Source organism: Melospiza georgiana, chromosome 1 (assembly GCF_028018845.1).
Source record: "Melospiza georgiana isolate bMelGeo1 chromosome 1, bMelGeo1.pri, whole genome shotgun sequence".
Classification (NCBI taxonomy): domain Eukaryota; kingdom Metazoa; phylum Chordata; class Aves; order Passeriformes; family Passerellidae; genus Melospiza; species Melospiza georgiana.
In genome coordinates, this window is record NC_080430.1 from 97,046,617 (window position 1) to 97,065,345 (window position 18,729).

At 39.0% G+C, this 18,729-nt stretch overlaps 1 protein-coding gene across 1 annotated transcript; it reads right to left on the reverse strand.

The window, feature by feature from the left end:
- Positions 1-1,787: 1,787 nt before the first annotated feature.
- On the reverse strand, positions 1,788-15,579 carry C1H18orf63 (chromosome 1 C18orf63 homolog). The gene is made up of 13 exons (XM_058023763.1): positions 15,446-15,579; positions 14,713-14,791; positions 13,248-13,304; positions 11,837-11,948; positions 11,230-11,271; positions 10,218-10,294; positions 8,672-8,781; positions 7,940-8,036; positions 7,757-7,842; positions 7,007-7,190; positions 4,491-5,567; positions 3,380-3,496; positions 1,788-1,844 (listed from the first exon to the last, which is right to left on the reverse strand). The coding sequence occupies exons 1-13, from the start codon at positions 15,577-15,579 to the stop codon at positions 1,788-1,790; spliced, it is 2,229 nt and encodes a 742-aa protein (XP_057879746.1).
- Between the last annotated feature and the right edge of the window lie 3,150 nt (positions 15,580-18,729).

Consider the following 18,729-nt stretch of genomic DNA (forward strand, 5'->3'; position numbering starts at 1 on the left):
GCAGCTTGGCACATGAGTGATAAAAACTAACCCTTTTTGCAAAATAATTGTAAAAAATAGGGGTTTTTTTGGTTATGAATTATAGAACAAAGTCCTGCCTGCTGACTACATCACTGAATTCCAGTGTAAGGACTTCTCACACATAAATCTTGCTACACAGTAAATTGGAAAACTCACAAGTAATTCCCAAGTGTTCAAATGAAAACATGCACTCTGAATGCATGTGTAGTAATACATAATGTAGGAATTTAGAGCCCAGCTTTTCAGAATCAAAACTGTAGGCAAGAGTCCCACAGCAGAAGTTGTTTTAGCTCTAGTTTTCTTTTTAAATCATCAACACCAATGAAGACCCCTTACCAGTGGGATTCTTGGAAATCATATTTTAAACACTGTATGCAAAACGCTGTTTTCTCTCAAGGCTTTAAGCATTATCTACCATGATCAACTTGATGCTGTGGCATTTAACTCAGAAATAAGAAAAAAAAAAATCAGAGTATCAGAGTAAAAAAAAGTAAAGTTCTGACCATTCACAGATACACTACTTCTGCTCATCAATCCTCAGTGAAAGCCACAGACTTTGGACCTGTGGCTATGTGTGGTGCTGATCACTAGAACAGATCACCTCTGAAGAAGGACCCTGCCTGAACTGCCTGGCTTGAAGCAGGAGAGATTAAATGCTAAACCCAGGGATGGACTATGCTGAATACTAATGTGTGAAGGCCAGAGATGAAAAGCTTCCACCCATACCAGAGACTTTCTTTAGGAAAAGCAGACAACTGATATATCTGTTCACTGGAGGAAATATATCCCAATAAGGAAAGGAAGGACATCAAGTGTATCTCTGAGACAAAATGCACATTTGGCCACCTGTAATCATTTCCATTGAAGCTAAAAGCCAGGTTAAAAGATGTACAGTTTACATTTTGTAAGTTTATTGCTTTGTCTTTCTATTTGTATAATATACATTTTTTGTGCTGCTCTGTCTGTATGATCATCTTGCTTCCATCAGTATGTCAATCTGAATAAATATACTTCCATTTATCTCTGAAACAGCAAACTGTATCGTCTGTTCTTTCCTGTACCTTTTACTCCTGATAACTTGTGATAGGCATTCAGTCCTTAAACCTGGTGAGCTCCTTATATGTGTCCTAATGCTGTATTCTTGATATTCAAAGGAACGTTCAAAGGACCAGCTTGTTTTATCCTGCAAGACTATTACTGACAACCACCCACAATGTGGGTTGAAATATCTTGTCACAAAACTAAATTTATTCCGTTTTCATGACAGACAATTTTGTCCTGTGATTAGATCTCAGCAAGATCTAATCTCTAACACAAGAGCATTTAGCCACATTTCTTGTAGTGATATCAAATAAAATATATAGCTCCACTTGGATGGTTTTTGGTTTTAACTTCAGCTCAGATTCAAGGGAAGCTTTGAAGCCCAAAAATCAGGCTTATTTTAGACAGAGAGAAAAATGAGCCACTCAAAATACAAATTTATGTCAAACTCTAAGTTCTAGTAAGTACAAAATGCCCCTTTTTTAACATTGCTTGTTTCACAAAAAAGTACACTTGCTTTCTTTGCAATTTAGTTACCTCAGTTACCTCATCAGTTTGCTCTAGAAGCCATTTCTATACTAAAGTGATTCTTTTCTAGACAGCTGATATCATCATGATCCAAAAGCACAGGAACTATTACAGACATGATATTATTTTAATAAAAGAAAATATTTTAAATTTCTAATAAACGTACCCAGAGTTTTCTTTCAATGCTCCAGAACACCTTAAGTACAAGTTTTACTTCTTTTGGCTCTCTTTAACTTTGAATAACCTTCTTCCTTCTGCTTACAAAACCAAGAAAAACAGAAAAGGGCAAAAGCCAATAAAGCAAATGAAGCAGCAAAACTAAGCTAAAAGTTCAACTAAAAAAACTGTTTCTGAGTGAAATGCTTAGTTGAGTAAGAAGTAATTATTATAAGTTTCTGTTTTCCAGTATAAATAACTTGAAGTATGTTTATAAGTACAATGGCTAAATAATTAGGACCACAGCTACTTTGAAAATAGCCTTTACATGCTGATAACCATGACTTTCAAAACCAGCTATCATTTCTGATGATCAGTAATGACAAAGGCTGATTCTTCAGAGATGTGTTTACCAGTGTCCCAAATTAGCACCATCATATTTTAATCTGGGGACAGGAGGAATCAGCCTAATGAGCATCAGAGAGTCCATCCCGATGCCAATTAACAGATAAGTCTCTTTCCTATTCCTGACACACCAATGAAACTTCCTGACAGTTGTGCATCCACCTCTCTCGAGTCCAGCAGCGGCAGCACTGCGGCGCCAGTGAGAACTTGCTGTGTTCCTGACACTTCCCAAAAGCAGCTGGCAGGGCTCAGGCAGGTACCTGTGCTACTCTCGGCCTGCCTGGAGAGTGAGGAGTGCATGGGGCACTTGTGACTCCTGACTAGGACAGGGCAGTGCCCCTTCCCCATTCCAACAGTGCTGCCAGAGCAATTACAAGCTTCCCATACTCACAAACCCTAGTGTGTCTGAGCCATTCCCAGCAGCAGGCAAAGGACTCTATTTCATATTGTGGTGAAAGTCTCCCCTCAATACCCAGACCCCTGGGGTTGTTATTTCTATAAACAGCTTTTTTAAGTTGCTGGTCTTTTTCTCTTTGTGAGAGCGACTACTGCTGTAGCACTGCAGTGCTGGCCCTGCAAGCACTGCCTTGTTGTGGCCCTGTGGAAGGGCCTTTCCCAGCTGCACTTGGATGGGGCCAGCTCAGAGCAGCTGGGCTGGCGCTTCCCACACAGACTCCTCTTTTCCCTGCAGCAGCTCCAGCTCTGGGGTGTGAGTGTTCCTGCAGCAGGCCCCTGGGGTTGCTGCACTGGCCTTTTCTGATCTGCACACACTGTGTTCCTTTAATTACAGTTAAAACATCCAGAATTGCCTTGTACTTGGCTTTAAAAGCATAACAAAACAAAAAGTCGTTTCTACAGAACGTTGCTAAATTCAAGTCCTTAAGATGAAAATCTCACAAAGCCACTGAGAATGCCCAGAGTTATATTGGGCAGGATAGGACTTTTCTGGAGAATCAGAAAATCTGCTTCAGAAACAGTAACATCATTAAACATTTCAGCAGCATCTTTTGCTGGAGACAAACATTTGAAATGAACTCTTCAAGTGACAGCATCATACCCCAGATACCTTTATCCGGGTTAAGGTTAATTTCATCCAGACAGGTCAGTAAGATTTCTTAGCCTGCCCATTTTAATTGGAACATACTAAAAATGTTTAAATATTTTTTTGTCCCTTTATTCACATCCTTCTGGACAGGATTAAGGAGTGTATGTGTGTGTGTGGGTTTACCTGTCTTCTTCTGGCACAACTTTTCTTTACAGATCCTTCCATGTTGCTCTCCTTGACTGGCAAAGTTGGTTTTGAGGTCAGGGTTTCACATGTCAGATACTTGTTCCCTGTAATCACCTAAAAGCACAGAAGTTTATACCTTCATTAGAAAAACACCCAACAACATTTTGAACAAGATCTCTAACTTGTAAAATTACCTGCTTTTTCAAAAGGTGCCCTCATCACACAGATCTGAGATAACCCACCAAATTACATTGCATAGATGAAAAACGTGATAAGCCCAAGACATTTCATCCATGCACCCAATATATGGAATATCATCCTTATAAAAATTGCACTGAAATCAGCTCAACAATTTATTTAATTAAAATGCAGGGAGAAGTACAGAAAAATTAGGTAGTAAAGTACTTCTAGCTGTCACCTAATAATAACTTTTACCCAAAATAAAGCTAACTTCAAAGATAGATCATCTTGGTTTGGGTCCCATTCAGTCAAGTTCTGAGAATATGGAAGACTAACAAACCCAAAAATCTCCCTCTGCAACTTGTTCTAGTAGCTGACAAGCTGTGCTCACACTGAGGATTTTTTCCTCATGTCCAGTGGGATTTTTTTCCTGTTGCAACTTGTGATTTTCATGAAACTGTAATTAAACTTGTATTTATAAAACTTCCATGTTTGTCTAACAGCACAATGCCTTACACACAACTGCTGTCAGCACTACACAATTGATGAGGTTTGAGATTCCTTCCATGAGAAAGGAATTATTCCATTAATATGGTTTTATGAGGAGAGAGACTGAACATCAAAAAAATGTCACCATGTTAACCTCACACAGACCTGGATAAGCTGTCTAAAACAAAGGAAAACTAATTACCCCATCATAAAAGTCTCAAATTAAAGAAGTGTTTATTTCACAAAAAAACAGTAAATCATCTTCCCTTTCAGAAAAACAAAAGCAGCAGTGGCTGAAAACATGAAGTTCTATGGTAGAATTTTAGAAAACTATATTGAGAATGATGGTAGAACATGATGGAAGTCACGCTCTTTATTGCTTAACGTTGTTTTTGAATTTGTGAGAAGCAGTGAGAATGAGCCCTGCTCTTCACTTTACCTGTTCAAAGTTAGGTTTGGAAGGGTGACTGGTTGTCTCAGCAGCACAGTCCTTAGAGTGGCATGCTGCTTTGTTTTCTTCACTTTTGGCCATGCACACTGTATCTTTGAAGACAGATTCATGAATATTTAACCCAGCTCCTTTATTTGATCTCTTTGTTTGTTGCAGTGACAAACTGGAATTTGTCATTTCACTGTCTAATTTACAAATCTGCAAATGCACTTCCGTTGACTGGTGTTGTTTCTCAAGAAATTGAGTAGGATTTTGACTTGTAAACTTTTTCCCCTTTCTTGCACTGGAAGTAGAAGATTCATGTGTATTCAGACATGGACTGGTGTTTGATTTCTGAAGCACTGGCCCAGCATTCTTAAGAAAGAATGGAGAATTTGTCTTTTTGTGATTGACTTCACTTGGACTCCCACGTGAAGCTGAGCTTTCAGAAAAATCAGAGTCAGCCATTTGTCCACTAGACTGGGTTTTCCATAGGAATATGGGTGCGCCATGTTTTGTGTGTGTCTTCATGTTCTTCACCTGAAGCATGCTGCTGTCAGTAGGAGTTTTGACTGGCATATTTTGAATGTGTTTGAAAACCTGAGTTATGCTGGATTTGTGCACAGACAGCATAGAAGATGAAACACCCACACTTTTCATTGGTGAATGCCTTCCAGCACTTTCCTTTTTCTTCCTATCGGTTTGATTTGTGATCCTTCCATTCATTTGCATCAACTTTCCCTTGAAAATTGGTATAATTTTGCTGACTTTTGGGAGAGTGGATTCAAAGGCTGAGTTTACAGGTGTTCCTAAAGATTTTGCAGCAGGTAACTCTGGTACGCCTGGTAATTGCTTATTGCTCGTTGATTTCTCTGTGGCTCCAATGCTAACCCCTCCTGGACTCTCACTGCTACTCGGAAAACTGTGCGCTCCTGGCTCTTTGACCAAACGCTCCATCCAGTGGCTCTTTTCCGTACTGCACCGTGAAGGAATTCCAGGCAAAGCAGGTTTTCTTGGAGGAGCCTCCGTTAGAGATACTACACAAACCATCTCACCGTCCAATTTCGTATGCTTAGGTTTTATTTCCTGCAACACATCAAGAGCTGCTAAATTGAATAACCTGGATTTAGCGATCTGATAGTGCCACCTAATGCATCCACTATATGGCATTAACCTAATACACATCACAATATATAAGAATACAATTTTGTGGTTTGGATTAGAATGACTGTATTTTAAAACAATACCTAGTTGTCACTATAAATTAAGGGGGTTTTTTTTATCCTGCCCGAGTTCTTTGTTTACAATCTATGCTAGAATATCATATTTCTCAGAAAGAGAGACTTAAATTACAGTAATTATCTTGATTTAGTGCTTTCCAGCTGGATAATGTCTACCCCTTTTGAGGGTTCTGCAGAGGATTTGACTGACAGGGCTCCTCATCTCTTAAGACTTCTAAGAGCATCTGTATTCTGAGCAAAAGACAGTTTGGATGTCTATGAAAACTGCAGATGACACAGAGGACCCATTTTAGCTTTGATCACTGGAGAGACATAAACAGAAATTGCTTTCTGGAAGAGGATTATAGTATTTTAGAACCTCTGCATCTTCTGTCACTAATATTTGTTCAGAATTAATTACTTCATTTCTTCTTTAACACACTACTACCAAAGAAATTTGAGCCTTAGCCTTCATCACAACCTCAAATAATATAGGAGTTTTGATTACTTGCCTCCTTTATATCACCAGACATGGAGTAAACCTTACAGCTTCAGTGTTTTAAAATGCTTATGTCCACACAGTCTCTTTTTATTTTTAAATAAATTGTAATATTACTACTACTGCTAGTAATAATAATAAGAGAACCATGAATCATGGCTTGGGTTGGAAGGGACCTGACAGATCATCTAGTTCCAGCCCCACTGCCATGGGCATAGACAACTTTGACCAGACTAGGTTGCTCAAAGCCCCATCCAGCCTGGCCTCAAACACTTCCAGAGATGGAGAATCCACATCTTTGGGCAACCTGTTCCAGTGCCTCACCTTGCTCACTGCAAAAATTTCTTCCTAATATCTAATCTAAATCTACCCACTGTCAGTTTAAAGCCATTCCTCCTTGTCCTGTCATTACATGCTCTTGTAACAGCAACAATTGTAATGCTGTTACTGTTATTACTTTTGTTATTACTGTCTTTTTTTTATTATGGTAGAGATTTGAGACAGTTCTGGATATGTAAAAAAAAAATCTACAGAATTGCAATTAACACCAAGTCCATTTTCTAATGTATTTGTATTATACATTGTAATGTATAATATGGTAAGGTATTATAATGTTAGTAACAACTTTACAATGGCAAATACTGTAGCTTTTGCTTTTACTTACATGGTAATTAAAAGTTTTACAGGACTGATAGTTTGTTGTGAAAAGCATAATTATATGCTCTTACTGTGCTCTGACTATGATCAAGATCACTTCATACAATGAAAAATATGTGCCATTAATACATTTAGAAAGAAAGCCTTACATGCACTGAAGCCCTGGAGAGTTCCTTTGTAGCATAAAGTGCTTTACTTGTCATCTTTACTGGAAATCCACACAGCTGTGAAAAATTGCTCTTCATGTCAGAAAGAAAAGAGTTCATTACACCTTCTGCATCTGTTCTGGGGAAGTACTGCACTGGCTGACTTCGGATGCAACTTAAAGGGTACCTGAATAAGTGTTCAGGGATACATAACAAGTTTCTTTACATTTCTATAATTATTAATCATCTTTGTTGAGAAGAAAACATGAGTTTGCCAAAATGTTCTTTAAAATGGTGAGAAAAGCACTTAATTCCTTAAGGGTCTGAAGTTTATAAAGTTACAGGACTCTAGCACAATTATACCACACTAACCTATAACGGCAAAGATTACTCAATATAACTAACACTTAGTCTAGTGTTTCCTGGCAAGAAAAATCTCTTTAAAAGCAATCTTTGTCGGCCACATTTTTACACAATTTAATTTTCTTTTACACACTTTCTTTTACATCACATTTAAAGTAGCATTACCACATAGGAAGCCATGAAGCAAATTGTTCTATTTGACTTCCTATTATTCAATACTGGGACAGAGACTTGACTAAACATTTTGTTTCAATTTGTCTATTGAAACACCTCTCTACTGACTACTGTGAAATTATGAAAGAAGGAAGCGTGGCACACTCAAAAATGAAAAGCAGAGCTTTGCTAGAAGTGTAGGAGAGGAAATGTGACAAATACATTCTGAAAGGATACGTGAAGAACCTTTCCCCTATTGGTTTGAAGTAAACACTCAAGTATGTTTTTCTCTCTTCAAGATCCTCAGGAAGAATATATCCATACTTAGATAAACCAAATAAAAACAGGTATTACAAGGACATACTCAATAGGCAAACAAAAAAGGGAGGGGAAAATGAAAGCACTGTGTGTGTTTCTTACCAGACTCTTCCAGTGCATCTGAAAATCCTTATATGAACGGAAAGGAGATTCCGGAGGAATTATGTGGCTGATGTTTATGATCTGACCCATTTTCATGCTGTGCACAAGTAAAGATGGGATGCTTAGAAAGGGTGTCATAAAATACAGTTTAAAATATACTGGCCTTTTTAGGGAAAAAAAAAAAACAACTTATTTTTGGCATTCAAAGTATTTAGAGATTATGTTTATATTTTGAGGACTAATACCTTTAGCTCAAAAGTTTATGACATAACAATAGCAATATTTCCTGAAGTATGGTAAAGAATAAAGTGACAAGTTCAAGTGACATTTCTCTTCAACACTCACTAGCAGTGAATGCAGAACAAAAGCAAATATCACCATTGCTTCTCTTTTAATCTTAGGTAAAAATAGAGGTATTTCATGGCAAAGATGGAAATACTTTTTCTTTAAATTTACTTTCTGCTAAAATTGTATTTCAAAAAATGATGCTCTTGCTTACCATAAAAACAGTCCAAAGATTAGTAAAACTAAAATAGTATATAACTGTGTAATTTATTTGTTGATTAATTTTTCTTATTTTCCATAACAATGAGATAATAAAAACAACAAATTCCTGACTTTAAAACAGACTGTAAAACAAAAGTGTTCTTATCACTTGCACCAAATTCACAATTTGTAGGGCAAACATTCTGAGAAATGTTTATTTCTGCTGAAATGTGAACAGATTCCTACCTTGGCAAAACATAGCACCAGTTACTTAATATGGAATGTTGCTGAATAACTGTGTTTTCATTGCTGTCAAACAGCTTTACGGTGTTTGCTGAAATATCAAAATCTCCCAGCTTAAAACAGAAAAGAAAATTTATTTGCAAATAATTCTACAGCAGTACAAATTTAAAAATTTGAAAAATAATTGTGTATCACAATACACTGAAGCTTGATATATTATTATTCTTTCATCAGCTCTCACAGATGGATTATTTCAGAAGATGTTCCCATCATCAAATTGCACACTATCTTATGTTAGAGCCTACACTTCCACAAGCCATATAAGCGCAAGGTTTAAAGTTTATTGAAATGAGTGAGATTTAAACTTTATTAAAAATGGTTTAATAAGAGTATAGAAGGAATTTCTCAAACTGAGAGCTGTCTCACTTCAGTGCATGTTTTTAAAAAGTTCAAATCAGATACCTATGCTTGACATTCTAGTAACTGTGTGTGTCACTTTGCCTAAACATGTGCAAGTGTCCAAGGAACAGAATTAATGGGACATGTAGTTTCATCCTCTGAGAAGTCAAAAAAAACCACACTTGTTCACAATGTCAGAATTTGACTGCCATGGAACAATCAAAACCAGAGATTTCAGAAACATTTTATCTTTCTATTATCTATGAGGGTTTGCATTTATTCACTGAGAAGAAAATCTGTCCATTTCTGTTTTAGAAAAGTATTGAAAGGATCAAACTGGTAATAAAGAAATATAATGATCTTTTCCATCATTGGTCTATATAATTGAGGAACTGGTTTCTTATAGATAGCTTTAATATTTATGCTGTCCCAAGCCAGTCTCATAAGAAACACTATTCTTCTATTTCAACAAAAAAAGAGCTTGAATCAGAAACATTTATTTTAGAAGAAACTAGCAAGCCTGACAAATATGCTCTGCATGTATGGATAGATCACCACAGGTGAGTATGGATACACTCATCACAGGTGGCATGGCTGTCAAAAAGGATAACAAGTTTTCAACCACAACCATGATTTCATAAACAATGTATAAATTGAAATTACAAGCAGCATAGTCCTGGCTGCTCCAATATTTTGGAAGCTGCATAGAAATTAAGTAGATTCCATAATAAGCATATAAAGGGACCTTGAACATGGTGCTGACAACTCACCTGTAGTTGCTCTATTGTTACTCAAAACTGTCTGTGTACTACAGTGTGACTGAAATCTCTCTAGAAAACACTGCTAGAAGGAAATCTAGAGTCACAAAGACACTGTGAAATTCACTGCTATATTTTGTTTGCTTTTTTGAAAACCCTCTCAGCCTCAAATCTCAGTTTCACAACTCTTGCTAGAATGCATCAGCACAGATACAATATGGATGTTATGCTTTTGTAACCTGTGCAGATAGTCAATGAATATAATTAATGTCTCAATGCAATCAGAAATAAGCACTTCTATCCCCATCATGCTAACTGGAAGTGACCTACCAGAAAAGAAGATTAAGATTAATAAAACAAACACAGTCGTAGAAAATATAACTGGCTTATACCTCGGGGGGTGGCAGCCGAATTGAGCAAGGCTCCACGCTGATGCAAAGCTGTCTCTCTGACACATTGAGGTCTATAACTAAATTAAAAAAAAAAAAAAGCACAATGCCCTGTTTTGAATTACAGCTCATCTCTTAGGCAGAAAGCTAACCCAAATATTTATTTAAGGTAATTGTTAGTCATTGAAAATCAAAAGGCTGGACTTTCTCAGCACAGAAATTAAATTAGGTGCATTTTAACTGTGAAAAATAAAAATAATAATGAATTAGTGTCATACAGAAACTCAGAAACTCAAGTCTGGCTGTGCAACTGTGTGCTTGATCCTCATAACCTTGACAAACAAACACCCATTTACAAAGCAAATGTAGTTCATATAACCATTTGCTGCACTGAGTCATTCAGCACAGTATTTTCCATCCAGGAGCTGTCAATAGCAAAGACTGAGCAAGGCAAGCATTTATGGACACACCTCCAGAACTTTCACTCAGCTCTGAGTTCTTCAACACATATCTCTGCTACAAACTTAGGCTCCAATATTGCCAAATGTAATCTTTACCTTTTGTACTGGAATAAAAGTTAATTTAATTTTTGCAATAGCTAACCAGCATGCTTTGTGACTTCATTTTTGTGAGCAGCAAACAGTACATACTGGACAGTCACCATTCCCCATTTTCCTATCTATTATTATGGAACTTTCATACCACTTGCAAGACTCATAATTTAAGGCAAGTGCATTTAACTGCAATAATTATAACTTTGAAATGACAAATGTCAGTCTATGGCTGTAGATTAATAGTATGAAAATTATCTTTGTGAGTGATTTTTCAAAGGTTCAGTTGAGCTGACAGCTATTACAGACAGAACATTACCTGCCACCAAGTGTGTTTTGACAGAAGTTATTTCAGAATGAAAACCAAAAACCCTGTGCTGGTAATACCAAGATTGTGGCAGCATGAAAGTGCTTAACTTTAGCTTGCTCTCTCAACTTTACTATTAACAGAATATTGTACTTACCAACAGCATTTTGCCTTCCTGAATGAGACAAAAAGTCTTTCCCTTAATAAACAGAATAGACAGACATTATTTTCTAAACCATATGTCTAAAGTCTTTATGTGAAAAAAAAGAAAAGGAGAAATCACACAGCTTTATTTGTGTCTATCACAAATGCTGAAAGTGTGTTCCTTTTAAGGAGATAAAATCCCCTATATCAATTAACTTTTCACTGATTCATTAACATCTATAAGAAAGAGAGATAGGTAAAGCTATATTAGTGGGCAGCAATCTGTACACCACTTTTTCCTCCTAACTCTGCTTCCAACAATATTTGGTTTCATGTGGTATGCTGCATTCAGTTGACATACTTATTTGATCCATCACAAAGATAAGGAAGAAAATGAAAAGGTGAATGGAATGTCCATTCAGAACATTAACTTTTGTCATTGAACTTGGATAACAAAACAATAAAAATGCAAATAAAGAAAAAAAAGTAATAGGATAAAGGAATGAAACAATTTATTACAATGAATGAAATAATTATGGAATTTAAATGATGGAAAATAAATACTACAATAAAGAACTGGAAACTAAATGCTTGATCCCTGACCCAAGTGAGTCAAATACCTTGCACCAAGAGGTGACCAGCCTTGTTCCATCTGGGTGCAAGCCTGGCTGTAAGTGTGTAGGAGAGACAGGTTTGGAGAAGGGCTGGAGTAACTGTTTGTGGTGCTTCCAGCTAACAACAACATTGACAAAAAGAAACATACATTTTTAATAATTTAACAGATTTTTTTAAAGGCCTCAGTCAAAACTTTAGCAAACATACTGCTGCTTCATCTTGGAGCCAAATCCTAGTAAGTGCCACACATGTTTATCTTTCATCTACTTTGCTTCAAGTGGAAGGTAGCACAGTATTTGATGTAGGCATTTGGATTTCATTAACGTGAGATGCACAACAGTTCCTAGAATGCTTTCACAGGGCGGGTAATAGACCTGGGGAAAAGATTAACTGAACCCTCTGGAGTACTTTACTAGATATGCAACTCCCTCCAGGCAATAGGCACAACATCCAAAGCTGACATTACTTCTGCTGTCAGAGTCACCACCAGGACATTTTCTGGCAATCACAGCAGATAAATGCAGCTTTGCTTACCCAACAGCTCTGCTTTCCTGCCTGTCCTGAAGAGCTTTCTCTTGACCATCAGCATTAGACAAGAAACTAACTACAGCAGGCTAAAAGGAGTTAAGTAATACACCTCCAGAGGGATGTTTCTAAAGAATCCTGCACGGAACTGCTTGGTGTTGGGAAACCTAACAATGACAGATCACCCACACATATCAACATGAAGCAGTTCTGTAAGGTAAGCATATTTGAACAGCGTATGTCTTACTAATCTGCATATGCATTTGCACTTCTTGGAACAAATGAAGATACACCCAGCTGGCTGCACAAATGAATTATGAGAGCTACTGGCTTTGGTTACAATCAGTCTTCTGACTCACCAATTGTAGTGCATCCACACGTACATTCATAAACCCCATAGATGTTGCATACTAGAAGATTGTAAATCACATGCACAATGGCCTAAAAATATATCAGCTGTTAAGCTCAGGGGTTCTATTTCTTCTCTATGCTTTTGTTTTGTTTCCCTGAGACTGTCCTGTGCACACTGGGTACACCCAAAGGTGAATGGGGAGACAGTTCAGCTGCTTGAACATTCCCACTGAATGAAGGGCACGACACCAGCAGGAGAGCTGCAGCTCTGTGGCCCAAACGTTGTCTCAAGGTCAGTCCCCAATGCCTCTGAGCAGGAGCAGGATGCCACTGCAGCAGAGAAATCTGGAGGTATTGCTCACAAACTTCTAAAAGCTATTGAGCCTGACAAAACATATTTACCATGCCCCCATTCACAGGACACATTTGTCTGTGGGGCAGACCTTAGTAACTCCCTTTAGCAGGAGGGGTTATCTCTGCCAACAGCAATTGCAGACAAGTGTAACAGCCTAGAGAACTGTCTCATATTTCAGCACTTACAGTAGCTCCGTGTCTCTCTACATAGGCTTGACATATTCCTGACTCGTAAAATGGTATCTAAAAGTAACAATAAAAAAATATATCAAGGGTTTGGTAGTAAGCATAAATTAAATTCTGGTACAACAGTGACTTTGCCTTTGAAAATCATGCAAGGGAAGAGTTAAGCAAATGCTTTATCCTGTGTTTTAAAGGAGAAAACTGAAACAAGCTCAGGCATTTGTCATAATGTAATCTCATTTCTAGCTAAAGATACAGTCATAAGCAAGACAAGTGAGCCAAAGACTGCCCAAAACAAAGCTGCAGAACTCTGCACCTGCTTATCTCTCTGTGAATTGGGTAACAATCCACCAACTGAGTCCATTTCATCCCACAGATTGGTTCACCATCTGAAAAAGCCATTTCATAAAAAAAATAAAGGACTTAAGCTGTCCTACACCACTAATGAACAAAGAGAGAAGCCTGTTTTAAATGAAATATTTTTACTTATCCTTGATCCTCAAACAAAACACTTACAGAAACATGTATGTGTGACAAATACAATCGACCCCTAGCCATACTTTGGTTCAGACTGACCAAGAAGCAACAAGGCTCACATCCTTGGGATGAACTTGCCAGCTGGAAAGTCCCTGGCTCATCTACAAGGGAGTGAAGGCGTCTTGAAAAATATTTCAAAAGGTGTTTCCGAAACCCGAAAGTACAAGATAACCAAAGTACAGAAAGAGCTGTCAGCACTAAATCAAACACACATGTCTTGCCTATACCATTGATTAGGAGCCCACTACTTCACCCTTTAAATATTAAAATCAGGATAGGCTCAATCTGAGCACTCCCTGAACACCAGACTGTACAACAGCTGGCCTGCATGGCAGGTTTGAGCAGGGACTCCTCTCAAGTTTAGAGATTCCATACTGGAAATTAAGAGAATCTTCCTTACAAAAGGTCAAGAGACCCCTTACCTGTGATCTGCAGTAAGTGACTGAAAGCATGCTGAATTCATGCCACGAAGAATTACTAATCCATGCAGCTACTCAGATACTATAAACACTGCAGGGATAATTCCATTAGGCAGGAAGTGCTGACCAAGTCTGAGACAAAGATTGGGTACAGCCACACAAAGGCTCCAAGAAGGAATTCCAAAAAGGGATCCCTCTGAACCTCATGTCTCCACACGAGGGCCCTCTACCCTTTGCACCTCCGGTCTCTCTCTGAGTCATTCTAACTCAGATTTCCTTTTCATGGTTCTACCATGTGTAATTATTAAGATAAACCTTGGCATCAAACTTCCTGAACCTTGTCAGAACACTGTTAAAACTTTGCTGAATTCCACCAGACCCATCAAACTCTGTCAAATTATTATTTTACCTCAATAAAACATAGGGCTTCTTCTCTCTTTTGAGTGAGGTGCACTCTGCTCATCTGCAGAGCAGGCTGTAACTACAGATATTATTTACACAGTGATACTGACCGCCATCACCACCGAAATTTGATTCAGGGTCCCCATAACAGGTGCAGAAAGGATCTCTTGATACAGGAATAATAATTGTCTATGAAAAAATATGAGAAAGAAATTTAAAATGTTATTTCCTCAGCTTAAATTTATTTTCCTTGCCTTTTGCAAACACAATACATTCCACTTTTAATCAGTTTCCATTGGTTCAGTAGAATAAATTGGATTAGTCCAAGTTACTTGCTCGAGATGACCCACAGTGGTCTAAGACAAAGATTACAGGGCTTTGGCACACAAATGGAGCTCTCCAAAAATGTTCCTTTTGGCAGAATTTTTCATTTCTCCCCTTTCTTTTAAAGGGAATAACATAATGCTTGGTGAATGCTAAGGAGTCTACATCTGCTTTCCAAATAGTCTTTTCACTTAGACTCAACTACATGAAGCATCCCAGCTTTGCAAGTAAACACAGATTAATTTTATCAATTTATTAATTTGAAGTATATTAATTTGCATAATTTTTAGTTTTAGCCTGTGAAATTTAAAACACAATAGAAATTTTGTTTTTGTTCCCCAATAGAAAGCAAGTCACCTGCCCAAGAAAAAAAAAAAGCTATTTTAAACAATTTTGTACTGTTTGCCACTGATAAGAATTTTGCTGGTTTTATTACAGTTAATTCTAATATGGCTAATAAAATATTTGAATAACAACCACTAGCAGCTTCTGGAAATAATAGCCCTCCAAACTCTTTACCTGCAAGTCTTTATCTGTGTACTCCTTGTCTCAGTTTCTGGTATCTGAGAATTCAGTGTTACTGTAGCAGCACAGAGTTTTTGCAGTTCAGGCAGACTGACAAAGAACAGAAGCTGGTGTCTGGTGCTATTCATGGTATGTTGTTGATTGCCCCCAAGCAGCAGCTGGGTCTTAAAAAAAAATTTTTTTGTAAGGCAGGTGTTTGTTTACACAACTTTATATGTTATTAGGTAAATGAATAATCAATTCTCTTTTGATTAAGAATATAGAGAAAATATAATTTGGTCAGCTAAAACAGCTGAATATCCTTTTTGTATACATAATGCATTATACTTGAAAATATAATTATTTGCAAGAGCCAAAATATTCAGAGTAAAGACAAGTACAAAAGAATACAGAGGACATGTATGATCCTTTCCATATTAACTGAGCACATGCAATGGAACTCTGTCATTTTTGGAACTTCCTAAAAACCACCGACAAGAACCCAAAGAACCAGAATTTCAGACTAAGAATATGATTCTTTGATGCAGTACTAACAAATTACATGTGAATGGGAATAACATGAATTCATATTACCCATCTTGTTGAGTGCCTGTGGTGTGCTCCTTTGCCCTGCGGCACAGGCCAGAGCCAGTGTAATGAGGCAGAATATTCATGACAAAAAATACATCTAACATTTCATTACTTGAAGAAAAATACACCTTTTAACTGTATCACCTTTTTCAATCAAAGTCTTTTAAAGAAAGACAGGTAGTTAGAAAGCCAGAAATGAACACTGCACATCAGAAAAAGCTGTTTTTTATATTAAAAGGTTTAATATTTCTCCCGTCTCCAAATTCTAAAACAATTTCAGGAAATGGTTTCACCAACACAGTGAGGACAGCAATAAAAATTTTGATCCCAAATTTTATGAACTCACCAGGTATCCAGCAGAAAAGCAATTTTGTAAATTCTGATAAAACAATTATGAACTGGAATAATATTTTGAGGAACAATGTCAAAGATAATTTTGCTGTTCTGATTTTCCTTTGCTTTCTTTACAGTGTAACACTTTAAACAGATTAACCTCTGTCATATCCAAGAAAAATCACAAGGTGAGTGTTTTATAACTGTCATTTAAAGGAAAATAATGCTTTCTTATTTCTTACCCTTACAGGAAAACACATTTCAATGTTTTTCAGCAGTCACAAAAAGCAGGGGTTTTTTTTAAATGCCAGCCAAGACTATCACTTCATCAGAGAATTCCAAAAGGTACAGCTCAAGGGAAAGTTCAATTAAAAAAAAAATTAAAAAAATTTGTCTTTTTGCAACCATGGAAAAGAAAGCCATTGGGGTTTTTTGTGGCAGAGATGTTGTAAAACACATGCTGCAATGCTCCAGTGCCCTGCTTGCTGCTTGAGGATGACTCCCCTGTGGGAACAATTTGCTGTATTACGCCTAAGTTAAATCTTCTCAGACATCTTAAAAGCTAATGGGACAGAGTGCTTGCAAAAGACTTCTCCCTTCAGGGGAGAGGGTAAAGAGAAAAGCAGCAGTTAACACAGAGCTGCCAGTTAAGAAAGAGCTACTGGATATAAATCACGGGAAATGAACACAACCGCCCTCTGTTCGAGGGGACTTTACGTGTGTGGGAGAAATGGAACCTTTACGTGCCAATAATCACAGCACGTGAACTTGAAAGGAACATCAGCCAGGGAATGGCCATCCCTGTCTGTTCTGCCTGAACAGGCGACGAAATCCCAGAGCTCGGCAGCACTGTTTGCAATTTTCAGTAACAACCTGGAATCGCAATGAAGAACTTCTTTATCAAAGCTGGGAACAACACCAATCTGAGGGAGAGCAGCTACTCTTACTTAAAGTCAGGCTGACTGAAAGTTGAGGCAGGATCTGAAGATGGTGGTGACATTCCATGAAGTACAAAGCTGTCCTGCACTCAGGCTCAGAGTGCAGAGGTTAAGCTCTGAGGAAAGGTGACAGGTCATACTGGGGAAGTTTTATGCTACAAAAAATCCTCCCACAAATCCAGCCTATAATCACGCCTGAGTGTGTCCATGGGGCTATTGCTGCTGAGGCACGCAAGCTGCGCATGGATGTGATATGGGGATGTGGGGCCTGAAATACAGACAAAGCCATCGGACACATCTGAGACCAGAGCAAAGGAAACATATTTTACCTCAGCCTAAACTGCAGGGAAACGGGATGCTGGATTGGTGACGGAGCCCCCCGAGAGAAGGGGAAGGCACTGCTCCCTGTGCTCTCCGCCCACCCGGCAGCGACGCAGGGCAGTGCCACAGGGAAGCCTCGCTCCAAGCCCCGCGGGGGAGCCCTCCCAAGGCGGGGCGAGGGATTCGTGCGGCAGCTGAGAGGTTTTGAGGAGCTGTGAGGAAGGGCCTGTGGCAGGGGCGCTCCCGCCGGGATCGCCTCACGGGCTGCGCGGGAAAAGCGGCGTTTCCCGCCTTCAGCGCTGCTGCCTGCCGGGATCAGCGAGGATGTGAGACTTCCCTGTGTGTGGCAGGCCCTGCCTGCTGGGACACCGGCAGGAGAGGGCGGGGGTGCTCGGGCGGTCACAGCGCCGGCCAGAGCCCCGGCAGAGCCCCGGGGTGTCCGGGTGTAACTCAGCCCGCGCCCGGCCCTACGTGTGCCCATGGCAAGGGCGCTCTAGCCGGGCACAGGCAGCTCTTGGCCGAGCCGGGGCGCCAGGCGGCTTTACCACAGCGGCACCAGGACAATTCAGCTTAGATGTTACGGAAAAAAATCTTTACTGTGAGGGTGCTGAGGCACTGGAACAGGCTGCCCGGGGAGCCTGAATGGCAGAATCACAGACTGTTAGAGTTGGAAGGGACCTCTGGAGATGACCTAGCCCAACTCCCCTGCCAAGGCAGGGCCACCTGGAGCAGGCTTCACAGGAACACGTCCGGGTCGGAGCAGCCCCGACCGGCCCATCTGTGCCACTCTCAATGTGAACGTCTTCACGTTAAGGTGAAACTTCTTGTTTTTTAGTTTATGGCCATTGTTCCTCGTCCTGTCTCACTGAAAAGAGTCTGACAGCTCCCTGTGTCTCTTCTCATAAGAAGTGCTGTAGACTCCTAAACATCTTTGTGGCCCTGTGCTGTACACTCTCCAGCTGTTCCTTATCTTTCTTGTACTGAAAGTGTTCAAGGCCAGGCTGGATCGGACTTTGAACAATCTTGTCGAGTGGTCCCCATATCAGGGAATAGGAACTAGATGACCGAAAAGGTCCCTTCCAACCTAAACCATTCCAATGCGCTTCTACATCGCAA

Excerpts from the sequence above, each read along its gene's own strand:
- C1H18orf63 (XM_058023763.1), bottom strand. The coding sequence starts at position 15,579 with ATGAATAGCACCAGACACCAGCTTCTGTTCTTTGTCAGTCTGCCTGAA. Across the intron at positions 11,272-11,836 it reads TGGTCACCTCTTGGTGCAAG|GGAAAGACTTTTTGTCTCAT; the intron begins GTATTTGACTCA and ends CTGTTTATTAAG. Across the intron at positions 8,037-8,671 it reads TGGTGCTATGTTTTGCCAAG|CATGAAAATGGGTCAGATCA; the intron begins GTAGGAATCTGT and ends ACTTGTGCACAG.